Source organism: Liolophura sinensis, chromosome 8 (assembly GCF_032854445.1).
Source record: "Liolophura sinensis isolate JHLJ2023 chromosome 8, CUHK_Ljap_v2, whole genome shotgun sequence".
Lineage (NCBI taxonomy): Eukaryota > Metazoa > Mollusca > Polyplacophora > Chitonida > Chitonidae > Liolophura > Liolophura sinensis.
In genome coordinates, this window is record NC_088302.1 from 19,495,126 (window position 1) to 19,511,793 (window position 16,668).

At 36.2% G+C, this 16,668-nt stretch overlaps 1 protein-coding gene across 1 annotated transcript in view; it reads left to right on the plus strand.

The window, feature by feature from the left end:
- The window catches only part of LOC135474039 (E3 ubiquitin-protein ligase NEDD4-like), a 45,754-nt gene continuing 29,086 nt past the window's right edge, over positions 1-16,668 (plus strand). Inside the window, 7 exon segments of the mRNA XM_064754025.1 lie at positions 1-263; positions 7,090-7,172; positions 9,251-9,335; positions 10,142-10,180; positions 10,925-10,978; positions 15,166-15,278; positions 15,849-15,963. Coding sequence (XP_064610095.1) covers positions 99-263; positions 7,090-7,172; positions 9,251-9,335; positions 10,142-10,180; positions 10,925-10,978; positions 15,166-15,278; positions 15,849-15,963 — 654 coding nt within the window. The 5' untranslated portion in view covers positions 1-98.

The following is a 16,668-nucleotide window of genomic DNA, read 5'->3' on the forward strand; positions in this document are numbered from 1 at the left end:
TCCGACGTCCTGTTTTAAAATCCGTGTGGGAGATTACAACAGTGTGTGTATGTATTTTATTCTGACATCCTCATCATCCTGAGGTGTTAACGCCGATCATGCTTATGTGGGACCGTCACAATGCTCGTCCCCGGCCCAGGCTGATGTCCACGAATAATCGTCAATCTCAGCCCGTACCGCTGAGGACGCGGACAAGGGTCGGGCTTCTGGGACGAGGGGAACTGTCACACTCTTTCCACGAGGGGAGACCAAGACTTAGAAGGGTGGGTATGTATATATATATATATATATGCTAGTTAACACGAAAGGATGCTACAAAAAAGACGCAAAAGTGTAATCTTTTTGCTTTGGGGAAACTAATCTGCTAAGTTTAAAAAAATAATATATCTTCTGATTGAAGCCATTGAACAGAGCTGTGGTATCATAACATACTGTGGACAAAATGATAACCTGTTACACCAACAAAAATGTTCTGTTGAGGTAACACTGCAGAACAAATTTAACATTTAACAGGATAGTTTGTAGCACCAACATCTAATCTATACTACTATTACTCAGAAAACGTGATATTCTCTCTGCTTAACAGTTTGAGAGCTTAAGAGTCCATGTATTAACCCAACACCTCACATTCCTATACCTGCATCACTGTCACTGAGTAAGATTTGAATTGCTAAGTGTCTGTCTGTCCTATATGTGTGTGCAGAAGCATTCAACCACTGCATGTTGTTGTAGACCTGTGTGTGACATCAGCCATGACTGCTAATTGACCTCATCCCTTGATACATTTCTGACATTTAAAATTCTTCACCATTCTTTAATACCATCTGGTTATTGAAATCCTTCGTCAGTTTCTCCACGGTTTCTCTCTGGGTTGTTTTTCCGCATCGCGCCATTTTCTTGCATTGGGTATTTATATAACATCGACGAGAGTCGGTTTTCCACAACATCCAAAACCTTTAAATGTTTCCCTCATTTTCATCAAAATTTTGTAATCTGTTTCCTCCGTCATTGCCTAAAATACTCAATCTTTTTCCCTCGATCATTATCCAAAATTCTTAGTCTGTTTCCCTCGTAATCATCTGAAACCCTTAATATGTTTCCCTCATCGTCTAGAACCCTTAGTCTGTTTCTCTCACCATCTAAGAATCTTTCAGTCTGTTTGAAGTGAAACCAGTAGTCTGTTTTCCTTATGAATTGAAGCCCGTAGATTCCCTCATGAACTGAAACCCGTAGTCTCCCTCATGAACTGAAACCCGTAGTCTGTTTCCCTGGATCACCATGTAAATGCCTTAGCCTGTTTCCCTCGTTCATCATATAAAATTTGTATTCGTCTGTTCACCTCATCGTCTATAACCAGTAGTCTGTTTCCCCTAGCCTAATTTATAGCACCCTTAGTGCGTTTCATTAATCTTCTAAAACTCTAAGTCAGTTTCCCTCGTCACCTGAAACCCATAGTTTGTTTCCCTCGATTATTATCTAAAGGCCTTAGCCTGTTTTCCCTTGTTATCATTTAAAAGCCGAAGTCCACATCATCAACTTATCCTCAACCCCTAATGTCCACATATTACCGTCAGTTTTTCCTCAGCCTGTCTCAAATCCGCCTTTTCCTATGGCTCAAGTCAGCCGTCGGTTGTCGCTATCCTATCTTATAACCCTTATATTTTCCTCTGTCTACGTTATCTCACATGTGACGGTGTTCCTTGACTGAGTATCTCTCAGATATGCCGTCGTATCCCATTTCACAGTCAACATCCCCTGCATATATTCGTCATCTTTTACTCCAGTCAACATGAGGACTAAGTGACGCTTTTTTCTCGTCTGTCCTCTTGTATGTTATCGCTTTCCTTTATGTATGGCATCTAATACCTTCATCGTTTTCCAATCCAATACACAACCTAGAAAAGAGGTGTCACCTTCACATGGTGTGATGTCAACAAGCTCTGTTTTTCCTGCCCACCATGTTAGATACAAATCTCCCGCGATAACGCTCACCGTCGTCCTATAAGTGAAGTATTCTTGAGTATTCTTGAGTATAAAACACCAGCCAAATACATAAAACCCATGAAACCATGACTATTGCAATTAACTGATTAATTGAATTCATTTGTGTCACTGATGTATTATTCGCCGTCTGAAGAACCCAGTGGATGGATTGAGGCCATGACACTCGGCTTGAGTGCAATAATTGATCTGTATCAGGTGAAATTTAGTGCCAAAGTATATGAACACAACGTATATAATAAACGTGTATAATAAACAGAGGTACATATATCAGCGAACATTACTTACGGATGTCGTGCAGAGTCGACATCTTTCAGAAAGACACAAGAGTTAATTTATCTCCTATGTTTATAAGATACTGTGAAAATGGTATACTACATACTGTGATTTATATATATCTACTCCGAAAGACTGCATATTGTCTTCCTGAAACTCATCCAAAGTGCATATGTTTTATTATATATATGAATACAAGTTTGAAACCGCCACTCAGGGGGCTCTTGATAATTCAGGCTTACTTATACGAGCATTTCGATTCCGATATGCATAGGCCATATTTAGTGTCACTCTGTTTCTCTTACCAGATATATACCAGGTGAGAAACAGGTAATCATTTCAGTAACCAAATGTATTTAACAAACGCTGTGAACAGTTATCAATAAAACTAAATCTAATGAAAATACGAAGGGGTGTCCACGTAAGATTTCCATACTCTCCGCACAATTGTCCAAAACTAAGTTTCATTGATTGAATGTTTTCATAGTTTCACACACCAAGCATTACCATATTTATTATTATGACTAAATTTAATGGAGTTGGTGAGCCAGGGTTCTAATATGATGGTACTGTAAGAACGTGCAATTCTGCGAAATACACAGAAAACATTTATAAACTTGAAAATCATATGTTTAAACTAAACTATTTTCCAGTTGTATCATGCTCGCAGGTGTCTGGATGCACACCTCTATCTAACACCCGTCTGTGAAATAGGCTTACGCAGTGGCAATAAGGAGAGGGGGGCCGGGTTTTTTTTTTTTTTTCTTCTTTATTTATTTATAATTAAGAAGTGCAAAGTGTAATACATTATATACTTGTCTGCATAACTGGTTTATCAACACGACATGACTATGTTGCCATGTTTCATAAGCCAGTAACCTACATGCTTGCCTCGATTATATATATATATATATACGATGTTCATGCACTCAAAAAAATAATATTAAACTTAACAGAAAGTGTGTTATCTGAGTGATGCTAGAATATATTGTGCTACTACGGCAGATTATTTTTTTTAAATAAAAAACACATATTCTATTAATTGCCTTCTTCTTCTCTGGTTTCCACTCCGATACTTCTTGTTGAATTATCTTTAAAAATGGCACAATGGTTGTAATAATCTATATGGCTTAATTGTGTACTAGGGAATATATTAAAAGAAAAATATGGCGTATATGCATATACGCCTAAATACATTTATGTATTACATCATATGGGGTAAAAGATAACAAATGCTATAACCAACCTATAACCTACATTTATAGACGTATATATTAATTCATAAATTCTGCTGAAGTACAGATGATTTGTACACACTGATGAAACATACATGCATGGTATTAGTAATAGCGGAATAAGCGTTACGTAACCGGCAACTTTATTTGAGCAAGGGTGGAGGGCAATTGCAAAGAAATAAAGATGCAGTGAAGTACATGTATTTCTCGCTTGCAATGGTGCCACGCATGTCATTAGATCACAAAAGTATTAAATTTTTAAAATAATCTATTTGCACAGATGTACTTTTTTTTCTCGTGATTACCACGTGTTTTCTCTAAAATAACGTTTATATATACAAGGTCTATGTATATAACCAGACGTCCATTAATAGAATTCTGGTATAACGTACATATGGACAATCTCTATTTTTAAAACATCTGTGCAACCTTCAGAGAGTGTTTTGTACCGAAATGTTGAAAATATCGTATTTTATTACAATAATAATTCTGTAAAAACTTCCGCAACGTTTCAAACACAATAAAGGTGAAGACTACATTGCCCAGTATTGCAGGCAACGCATCATTAAGTGATATATATATATAATGGATAACACGAAAATATGCGATCTAGAAGTAACAGTGCCCTTTTGCTTTACAACTGTACGTAGTACATAGCTGTCCTATAGTCCGTAAAAGTAAATACGTACAGGGATAATTAGTCAAACGTTACGCGTTCTGCATGCGTTCTGGGTTTATTTCAGTTCCTCTAATATTCGTATATGTGTATTTCTGTTTGTCAAATTTTCGCGTGTTTATGGTGATGTAATTATATAAGCGATGCGTTAATTAAAAATTCATATGGTGAAGTGATATAGTTATCCTAGCCAGTTCTCGAGGGATGGTGGTAAGTTATGTGTGCGTGTTGGATAGGGAGAGGCGTTGTCTCGTGCAGACGAACTGTGCATCTCCAAAGAGAAGTTGCGCTCATGTAGTCAATTCTCAGGTCAGGCGTGACACGAATGCTGTTTACTTCGCCGGAGGTAGAATTAATAATTTAAAAGTGTTTATGTGGGTGCCCTATGAGATGTCCTTGTAGGCCTACTATTTTTATACGGTACAACTTGAGGCATACACATAGCCTACATATACGTAACAATTCACTATTCATTGCGGTATAAAATAAACTACATGTATCAATGATTTCATAAAGTTTAAAACTATAGGGAGTCATTCAGTAAAATGCTCATTCATATGGATTTTTGAACTCTGGAGTGATGTTGAAATCTTTCAAATAAATGATTTCTCAAGTTTTACAAAAGTAAACATTTTCCTGATTACAATATATGTTAAAGCTAAATAAATGACATTGTGCAGCGGGGACCATTCAACTGTTTCTTGTATATGCATGTATCGGCACCAACATTGCAATGAAATGATTTAATAGGTAAGATTTGTGGCTTTTGGACACATTTATGACGACTACGCCAAAGCTTACGGTGCATTCTGCATTTAGGTGCTGGCGTACAAAATTATAGAATAGCGTAATTACCCGGAAGCCTCTCACCAATACGGTCGCGCTGAGTCCAGCTCATGCTGGCTTCCTCTCCGGCCGAACGTGGTAAGGTCTGTCAAAACCTGCGGACGGTCGTGGGTTTCTCTCTATTTCCGTTAGAGAGTCACCTATATTCACCTCTCTGTAAAATCAGTCAGTGACAGGTTACAACACAAGTTGTACACATGGATATGTTGGAAGTTCATATTCTTGCAAAGAAAATCAAATTAGAACACATTTTCCAATTTATAACGTTAAACTTCATAAGTTCAGTTTCGACGCCAAGTACCCGTTGCCTCGGGGGACGACATCATTATTTTTAAAAACTGTGGCATGCTGGAGAATGGGCGTGGAGAATAATTTGTTTTACAATAGGCGCATCAACGTGCGGTTAGAACAAACTACACGCAGTAACACAGCTTACACTACTGTCTCTGCAAATATACTACATTGTGTTTTATAACAAAATTTCCTAACACCCAGTTTTAAAAACACACTGCCGTGTGATCACATACTACAGAAGATAAAATAAAATTCATTTATTAAGGTTATATAAAATTAAAACGTGTAAACAATTCCAAATACGACAGAGTTAGAAACAGGTATTACAGTGAAACCGATAGCAGTTTAGGTAACTGGTGTCGCCCTCCGTCAAAACATGTTGAACTCTGCCCAATATTTAGCATGCTACTTGTTTTTGAATAATTATGACGTCACTCGAGGCAATGGGCTCTTGCCGTCGAGCCCGAGCTTATGGACTTTACCATTATGAATTAGAGAAAGTCTTCTACAGGTACCTTCATTTTCCTTGCGATAATATGGACGTTCAACATATGAATGTTGGGAGCTTATGTTGTTGCGTGTCACTGAATAAAGGCAATTTTGCTAGTGAGTATGACTGATTTTACGGATAGCTGAACCTAGGCGACTCTCTAAAAGACATAGACTATAGCATGCATACACAATGTAGACCCCTACAGTCTGGTGACCTAGCTGTCGCAACGAACTCAATTCAGTATAAAAATAAATCGAAAATAACATTAGACCTCAACAATTAGTCAAGTACCTAGACCCTTGTTATCTCCCCTGTTCTATCAAATTGAAGAAAGCCCTTCTGTGGGGAGAATTTCCGCGATGTACATAATTATGTACTGCTGAGGAAATTCCAACGACATTTCAGAACCGATCACCAACGACTTATGTAGCCTGCCCTCCCATCATAATGGTAGCCACTGTCGTATAGGCCTACCTAAGTGAAATGTTCTTGAGTACGACGTACACCACCAATCAAATAAATAAATATCGTAACTTAATATAGCCTGCCAACTGTGGTACCGATATATTTATATGTGAAATTTCTATAAAAAAAAAATATTCTACATGTAGTTATACAATTATTATTAAAAATTCCTAGCAATAATTAGACATAGAGCGCAGAAAGCCTTCGCTGTTTAATTATGAATTGAACTAAACAAACAAAACCAAAATTTGGTGAATTCTATTTGACTTTGATGAAGCCCATCCTTTTTACACATATGCCTAATAACATGTTTGATCGCGTCATTCCGCCGTTGTCATCCAATGCATGTTACATCCAACATACATGTAATAAGTCAGATGTTTAACTGATCAAATAAACCACTGTTCTATGAGATTTGCGTGGGCGTTCATTAACGTAAATATCACTGCAGCAACGAGTTCTATCATCCACATCGTCGGCTTTCATCACGTATTTCGCAATGTCGTGTTTTTTTCCCCTGACGCTGACGTTCTTCTTCGGATGAAGGTAGAAAATTATATTGCGACATCCGGGTCACTTGACATTAGACGCCTGCGCAGTCGTATCAAAACAGGCTTACTGTCGGAGAAATTAACCCCGTTCACAAGAAGAAATTAAGAGTTTGCGTTGATGGCTGAAAATTCGGAAATCCACGGACTACCAGACGTTCCAGTAATTATTGTTTTATCTTCTGTCGTATAGCTATGTTGGCAGTTTTGGTTGTTTCTCGTACTGACATGTTTTTCCTGTACTGATTATTCCAGAGTCCGTCCGGCACAACCCGATTACTCCGTGTCCGAGTTATAGCTGGAGTAAATCTCGCCAAGAAAGATATATTTGGAGCTAGGTGAGTTGTGATCTAATTATTCCACAAACTTGATAACTGATCATTTTATTTGTTTGTTGTCATATTGAACGCTACAGGCTAACTATCCGGAAGAAGATTTTGCCACGAACCTGGTAGTGCTAGCAGTCAATCACATGATTATGACATTGTAGGCTACTAGTGTCAAACTCAAAGTGAGTGACAAAAACATCAGTGAAAGAATTTTCTTTTTAACAGGCTAAACACTTAGGTGGGAAAATGTCAGAAATTGTTGAGAATAGACCACAATGGATGATTATGATCGATTTGACTTACTGAACTATCTGTGCCCCTTTTCATACAGAAGACCTGTATTTAAGACTGTTTAGATCAGAGTGGTAAACCAACCCAGGTAATAAACATTGATATCAATGAGAGAATGTTTCTGTGGGTGAAAGCCTGCAAAGTATTTTAATTATATCTGTATAAGTCTTTAGTTGGTTGAGTTTATTTTACTGCCATACTCCAAAATTAGTATTATATCTCATTTAATCTCAGTAACTTTTTCTTTCATCTGCAAAGTTCTTAGCTGTCTTTTTTTTACCATTGGCAGTGCTACTTTAGTCTTTAGATACATTACTGTAGCTCTTTTTGGTATGTTGATTGATAGAACTGCAAAATAAGAGCTAGTGAAATGACGAGGCTACTGCAACAGCAAAAATCCGAAACATGGCAAAGTTGCGAACTTCAGTTGGAGTGGGGAGTGCCTTGCTAGCAGCATAAATATGAACAATATGTGCAAGCTCTGGTAGATAACTATACTGTGAAGGACAGTATTGAGATGACTATGTTGAAAACAGGCATTGTTATAATCCACAGACTGAAAACAAGAACCGGGTGCTAATTTTCAATCACTGACCTATGAATTAACCTAGCAGAAGCATGCTTGCTACATTAAATAATGATATCAATACCATTAAAACTATACATTTTGTAACATATTCCCATTTGCAGTAACTTGTAGCTTAATTAAACATCATTAAAAAAGCTGAAAAGTAGAAGTGTTGCGGTGTTTTCACCGTGTTGCTGCCAGTGTAGTAAGACATAGCCTGAAATGTGAATGTGGTTTATTTTTCTCTGTAATTTTAGCCAAAGATCTTTTCAAAACCTCAAAGTTATCCTCCCAAGTTATTTACCTTTCACTCTGTATGTTTCCCCCGATCACCATTTGAGATAGGAGAGCTGTAGTATCTATTTGAAAGTGTACTTTATATGGGGGCCATGTTTGAAAGGACAGAAAGTTGAGCCCCACTTGATACTCTGACCATGATTATAAGTCAGAAATTTGATATTAAAATTTATACTTGTGGTGGTGTCATTAAAGTGCTTACTTGTAATTCTTCAACCTTTTTGCTTTTTTGCAAGGTGTCAAATGAAAAATGTTCAAGCATATTCTGAAGGCATTATTCTGTGTAGATTGTAAAATTAGTCCTTTTATGACGCTCTGAAATTGGCCAACCCAAGCAATGTACATATAGTTTTGTCTCCAAAATCAAATTATAAGTTAATTCAACCAGCTAAATGATCTCCCTTCATATTTAACATTCTGACATTAACCTTGTCCGTCTACACACCGAGTGAATGTCAGAAATATATATGTGGTGCTTGCACAATCTAACATTCGTTTTAAGACCACTTGTATGCAACCAGTATGGTGTGTGCATCTGTAAGTCACATGAAAAAGATCATCAGCAATTTGCTAAAGGTCAATGGCATCCTCTGTTGTCATTGGTTTTCATTTAGTAAGCATTTCAAAGATTGTATGAACTTGGCCCATTATGTATATGTTTTGAATACTGTAATTCTTCAACCTTTTCACATGTTTGCAAGGTGTTTTATTTAAGCATATACTGATCGCATTATTCTGTGTAGACTGGTAAAAGATAGTTTTGTCTCCAAAATCAAATGAAAAATGTTCATAAATTGCACTGTAAGTTGCTCTTTTATGTGTGGAAAGGTTGGGGAATTACATTACACATATATAACATGTTTGAGATATTTATCCACTGAATAGGCATATTTCAGTACATGTAAGTTAGGTTTTCTAATTCCTTTTTCAGTGACCCGTATGTGAAGATTGTATTATACCGAGGAGATAGAGATGAAGGGATAATCGACAGTGTATCCACAAAAACAATCAAAAAGGTACTAGGCTCTTGTTTTGGTACAGAAAATTTTCACTAAACCTCCCATTTCTCTGAAGCTTTCAGAATAATTTTATGAATATTAATGAACCATTTGAACACTCCAACCTATAGGGTATGTTAACAGAGCATTTTTTTGTGTAGGAAACGATATAATAGTCTTGACTATCAGATACTTGTGAAAGACTTAAATAATGTGAATACTGAAATTTCCTTGCTAAGTACATGTAATTTATGTGTATAAGTGAAAGAGGTTAAAATTGAAAGAGACCTAAAAAAAATGTGTGTATGCATGAGAGGCTCAAGGAAGATTGATTTTTGTAACTAATTGATCTCCCTCAGAAAATAAAGTATTATTATTATTATTTTTATAAGATTCTAAAGCAAAGCATGCTATGTTTTATTATGTGGAAGCGGTTGTGTAGTTGTCTGTGTTTGCATCAAATGATAATATATTAGTGGTCTTCAGTGTTAAATTACATCAAAAAAGAAAAGTTTTAATTGTTCAGGTTCTAAGTACTTTCGCTCTCTTTGAGCGTTTTATGTTATATGTACCTAGAATGAGATTGCGCTGGTTTTACATTGTAGATATACATATAGTTTGTTACATTTTTCTCAGAGATAAATTTACAAATACCTTGAAATCCATGTATTCCATGTCTTTTCTCACAAGTTATATTTTGCCTGGTTTTCAACAGTTGGAACCCCACATGATTTGTAACTGATACAAACTGTACATAAATAATATAATTATTATACCAAGATGTCCATATAAGTAATGTCATCCTTTATGTTATTGTCTTGTAGTCACTAAATCCAAAATGGGCTGAAGAATTCATATTTAGGGTAAGTCACAGTTGATTTTTATGTCTTGTCTGATCAGTAAGTAAGAGAAGTGTAAGATGAGTACTAAATGGATGGGATCAATTACATAATATAAAATTAGTTTTTGAAAGCATTTAATCATATTATTGGAATAGTCTTTGTTGCTATAATGAAAGACTTACAATATCGTGAGTAAATCCAGTTTTTATTTTAATTGTTATGTAAATGTTTAAATGGTAGCAAATTCCCCCCCCCCCACCCACCCTTTCAATATAATGGCTTAAGCAGAATTAGGTGAAAAGAAAAAAAAATGCAATGAAGTCAGTTGCAATTTAACAGTTGCTCAGAATGCTGTGAATGTGATGAGTATACTCTTTGGGGCACCACTTTCTGATAAAACTAAAACATGGGAGTGATACAGAAACATTTGAGAAAAGTCTAAGTGTAACAATCTTATTTCAAAATTTGGCTAAACCTATCATGACTATCATGAGGGGCCTCTGTGTCCTAGTGGTTACCATGCTAGTGTAGGACAATGACCCAGGAGCCTCTGACTAATGCAGTTGGTGTGAGTTCAAGCCCAGCTCAAACGAGCTTCCTCACAGGTTGTGTATGGGGTCTCCCTAGGTTCTTCCAGGTTTTCGCCCACCATAATGTTGGCCATCATTGTATAAGTGAAATAATCTTGAGTATGGCTTAAAACACTAATCATATAAATAAGTAAATAAATATTCTGTATTGGTGTGATGTTTTTTTTTGGGTCAGGTTAACCCAAGAGACAACCGGCTACTGTTTGAGGTGTTTGATTCCAACAGAGTGGTAAGTTCTCCGTCCAGGCGTGGTGAATGTTTCTTGATAGGTAGCACTGGTTAGCAACGTTTGAGTTTGTTTATTAAGTTATTGGTATGAGTTTATTTCTTGCATCCATAATATGTCTAAAAATTCCCGAAGCGACATAAACATTGAAGACAGAAATACTCATAAATATCTGAAGTTTAGCATTTTTTAGGAGTCGCATTTTAATCATTTCTAATCGATTGATTCATCCGCCCTAAGAGCAACTGGTGTTGGCATCAAAAGTATTATTTTAAGGCCTTTATGGACTTCTGAAAGATCATTTTGACATAAAAAAAAACTAGTGAAACACAGTAAACAAACACAGTGAAATACAGTAAACAAAGTCAGAAGCTGATAAGATTATGTCAAAACGAAGGGTGAGGAGTTGACTCATCTGTTACATGTGGGTGTGTTACATTTTTTGATAGACTTCAGGATCTAGAGATACCTGCTTGGAAGTCAGTGGCAGTAGTCAGCATATTGGTGCCTGACTTCTGAAAAATTCACACTGTAGTGACAGGAGAAGGATATAGACATTTCCCAACCAACAGTTTTCACCTTTAGAGGTGATTTTCGTCCATTTGCTATGACACAAAAGGTGTGGGTTGAAACCTGGCCTTGGGCAGGAAATTTGTTAATAGGACTTGTTTCTTTTGTGACAACACACAGTCGACAATGAATGTGTGGCCATTTGTGTAGTCTAACATTTGTATAAGACCACTTGTTTTTCACCAGTGCATATCTTTACGTCACATATGTATGGGAAACTAGTCCTTGGTATTACACTTCTTTCACCATAAATCACACAATTTCATGATAAATATAGCTCTATAAAAGTGTAGAGTGTCAAATATGTGTGCAATTAACAAATACCGAGCATGAAAATTGTTCCCAATAAATATTTTAGAATATAACCTCAAGTAAAACTTCAAGAGAAAATAACATACTGGTTCAAATGTGTGTGATATTGTGGTTGTCTGATTGAAGTGTATTTTAAGATTAATAAGTTCATACATGTATATATTAACTTTTTTACACAAATGATATATATGTACGTGTAAATTACCCAAGCCAAAAGAGTATAGTTAATTTTTATGGTTAAATGCACATTTGGTATCACAGAAATTCAGGGCATGTATCATTTATTTAATGGTTTCCTGTGAGAGTATACATGTATATTATTTCACATAGCAAGTTACTGCATTTATCATATTATTATGTTGTCAAATGTCAAATAAGGATAATTAAATTTGTAGCACTGAAGACATCTGGTGCGAAAAGTAACATGTAGGGCACATTGATCAGGGAAATTGGCACATTTAACTATTGTCAAATGCCTACTCACCACCCTTAGATAAACACTTCAGTATGTTAATTTGTGTAAGTAATACATTGACATAAAATACCCTAGTAGTCACAGACTACAGGTCGGATTATTGACAGTGGCCATATATGTCACCCCTGTGATAAGTTACAGGCTCCCGGTGCATGGATATGCCATTTACATGTTAACATAATAACATTGGCAGTGATAACGGTACACCCTTAGTCTATTACAGGCTTTACTGTACTTCTGTGTGTAAGACAATACTCATCATGTAGATGTATAGTTAATAATCAGTAAATATGTATCACAGATGCTTAAAAGTGCTTTTTACTGCATCAGCAGCTGTATTTTTCCTCTGTAGTTTAAATTCACAGTAATAAGTTGAGCATGGATGGGGAATACCCAAGGGGTAGACGAGCCAGCCAGCCCTAAAATCTCATGGCTGCAGGCTAGTCATGTGACACTCCTTTGTAAACACTCTATACACACAAAGTTTTGTAGGTTCACATTTACATGTCGTGAGATGAGATCATGAGGTGCAGTCTGTAACTAGTGCCATTGTACATTACCAGTTACTGAGTTTAGCGGGATATGAGCTAGTAATTATAATACATGGTGGGAACAGTTGAAGCTTCTTAACCCCAGTACAGTTTTGGGTCCAGTAGTTGGGCTGAAATAAGAGAAGAGGTTAAGTATATCAAACACCAGGCTAAACACACAACTTACTTGCAAAAACTTGAAATATTATGATATTAATATCAGATTTATAAAAGGAATATTTTTTGGATTTTACACCCATTAACACAGGTACATGAATATGGAAAATTTATGTAATTATATTCCCACGTGAAGCTATTAAATTATGCAAATATCTCTGTATGTTACATATTAGCAAAAAGGGCTCAAATTAGGTCTACCACTGTAAAACTATGAAACTTACTTGCCCTGTGCAAAGAGATTTGATTAGTTTGATCACTCGGTCCACATATTAAAACCAACAGCTTTTGGGCTTGGTTACTATAAAATGTCAGTGTGTATACAATTTCAGATGTTTTTGTTTATATAAGTATTGTTAATGAGGGAAAGCTAGTCACTGCAAAGGCTAATGGTTTGCTAAGTTTACTGTTTGGCCATCCCATGAGGCTAGGTATGTGCATGTCATGCATGTAAAAAAAATAAGGAAAGACCCATATTGTATGACCTACTTCTTGTCAGTTAATAGTATATGGATTGATGTACAGGTGTGGCCTACCTGCTTTGTACACATAAGAGGCTTTTGACACATCCCATTTACCTGTATATGTGGAGACTTCCTGTTATGAGATAGAACCTTATTCAACCCATTTTTATGAGCGGTAATAGTTAACCTTTGCCTTTATCTATTTTCCTGATCTATCAAACAGGATATTATGCATGGAGCAAAAATTTCTTAAATAATTTTTTTTTATAAATTGGTATGGTGAGTTGTATAAGTGGAAAACATGATTTGTCCAAGTACATGTGGTCAGAACAGGTTAGTACATAACAAAAAAATATTTATACAGGAAAACCGGGTCACCAGCATGTCACATTATATACCTTGTACAGGTAGCGCAGTGAGCCATGAAGACCTGACTGACATCTATTAATTGTTGAAAGTTTGGCATGTACATACCCAGTCATGCCAGTCACAGCCAACTGAATGCATATATGTACATATATGCCTTGGTAGATACATTTACATATTCACATTTCTAGACAAACCATATGAGTATATAATAATGTTGTTTTGGATTATTTCAGTAGTAGTCCATTGTAGTTAGGAGAAGCTGTTTAGATAAACCCTTGATGTACATGTAGCGTGCGTCCAGAACACATGCAGTAGTTTTACATGGGTTAATAGTTACGAAAGTTATCTGTGTCATTACTTCCGTTGTGCTGGCAGATTGCATAACTTACTTTGCTGCTTTTTACATGTTTTCCTGTGTGTTAATAGTTGTTGTGAACATATAAAATTTATGATTCATGCACTTGAAGTACATGTACATAGATGTGTTTGATTGTTTACTGTTGAAACTACATGTACTTGCCTCAGTCTGCACAAGATTGTCTCAGCTAAGCGAAGTCATTTCACACATGAAATTAGAGAATCATCCTTCCTGAAGAAAAAATTTCCCTATTGAATCGATATTATTTGATGTTATTAAGCTGTAGTAAGTACCAACACATTTATGTGTTCACAGTAAATAACACTACGTGTACGTCAGAGATTTCTTCTAGTTGGCTGATTTCAGACTCTTTTGTTTAAAATGTGAAGTAACAAAAGCTTACAGATTTCATCAGGTCAGGTGATTGCAAGTGTAATTTGAAGGTAGAGTGAGGTATTTTCAGACTTTATTGAGACTTTCAGACTTTTTTTTTCAGACTTTTTTCTGACCATCAATTCCCATGTCTGACAGAAGATCATTTTAGCGGAATAAACCAGATAGAGATAGATAATATGACACACATATATTATACGTGCAGCGTGAAACATTCAGACTTGAGCACTGCAAGTCACTCACGTTCATCTGCAGAATAAAATCTTGTCAAAATTCACAATTCATGTTCCGTAGGCCTGCTTCACCATGTATGTTACATTCTCCATGCTATGTCAGTTTTTGTCAAAGGAGCATGTGCAAACGTCAGCATGCTTTGAGAATTCTTTGTGTGAAAAAAATTTAAATAAACAATCCAAAGTTTCTGAATTGTTATACACTTGCAGATTGTTATGCATTGTCATGCCCAGCTGCTTTTAGTTCATTTTGATCAGGCTGCATGCATATGTAATGGTGTATACTGTACGTTGTTGTTGTACTAACAGACACGTGATGACTTCCTGGGGCTGGTGGAGATTCCCCTGGACCATACTGCTGTTCTCACAGAAAGGCCTGGCCGCCATGTGCCCAACAAAGACTACATCCTCAGACCTCGCAGGTAAGGCAGACCAAGTTTTTCTCACTGTAAAGGGAGGCAGAAATGTAGGCTGTCTGTAATGTAATCTCATAATCTCATAATCTGTGTGATTTTTAGGACATCTGGTCTGCTCCATTTAGTCAGTATACATTTATATGTAAATGTAATTGTAACAGGAATACAATGTTTCTCTTTTCTCACATCATCAATTGAAACACGTACATATAAAAAAAGGAGGGAACATGTAATTTTTTTTCTTTCTGCACTGTTAATATTTTTCTTAAAAATTAGAAGAATTACAATATGCAGTTTGTGAAAGTAACAGTATGAGTCAATTACACCAAACTATAAAACACGTTAATTACTATTAATTAGATGGTTATACTTGTTCGTGGATTGCGATATTTATTTTCTGTTGTAGATGACAAACTTTGGCTTCGAAAACATAGCTTATATCCTTGTTATAAAAAAAAAACATCATTTAGCAAAGTATATCAGAAATGTAGGTGCAGAAGTGCCTAGCTGTTTTTGATGAAGGCACATGGCTACTGTCTGTCTGTCCCAGGTTGAATGTAGGGTTTTTGTTTGCAGTGTCAGATCTCGGGTAAGAGGTCACTTGCGACTGTACCTAGCATTCATTGCCGAGGATGCTGATAATGAGGTTGTAGAAGAGGACACCGCATCTGTCTCAACAGTTGTGGAAGAGGTACGGTATATGGATATATTAGCATGACCAGAGGTACATTCATAGAGTGAATATGTACCTTGCTATACAACTGAACACCACTTTGTTCTCCCTACGTACAGTGGTGTCATTTCTTCAGATTGGACCAACAACCATAAAATTGCATTGCGACATTCCAAAGTATAAATAGAAACAACCCGAAGTTAACATTACGTTAACATTTTCTGTAAGTGTAAATGGGCCAATTTTTACTCAGTTTGGCAAAATGCCATTGGAAGTTGCATTTCGGACGTGGCATACTTTTGTCTATTACTTTATTTTTGTTTTTTTTTTCTTTGTGTTTTGTCACTGTTACACAACTTGTAATTGGCAAGTCCCTTTAAAGTATATCTGAACATATTATTGGCCACAGATTAAAGTCCAAGCTCAAAATACAGGAACTTTATACCCAAGCAAGCTGAGAGAGTTATTTCATTTATAGGGTTGGTGTATATGCCAGTTAACAATAATACTGTTATTAGGAATGAAAATCTTTACCAGTTCCCACTTGCACGAAGCCCTCTTAACTTAAGAGCATGTATACTATGGCAACCAGCACTGTAGGCGTTAAGTCGCCACGGTAGTTTCGTGCTCTTAACTTTAAGAGGGCTTCGTGCAAGTGGGTTCAGATAAAATAGTATCTAAGAGTAATGTGTAAGATAAGGTACTTATATTTTCCTATTTTTG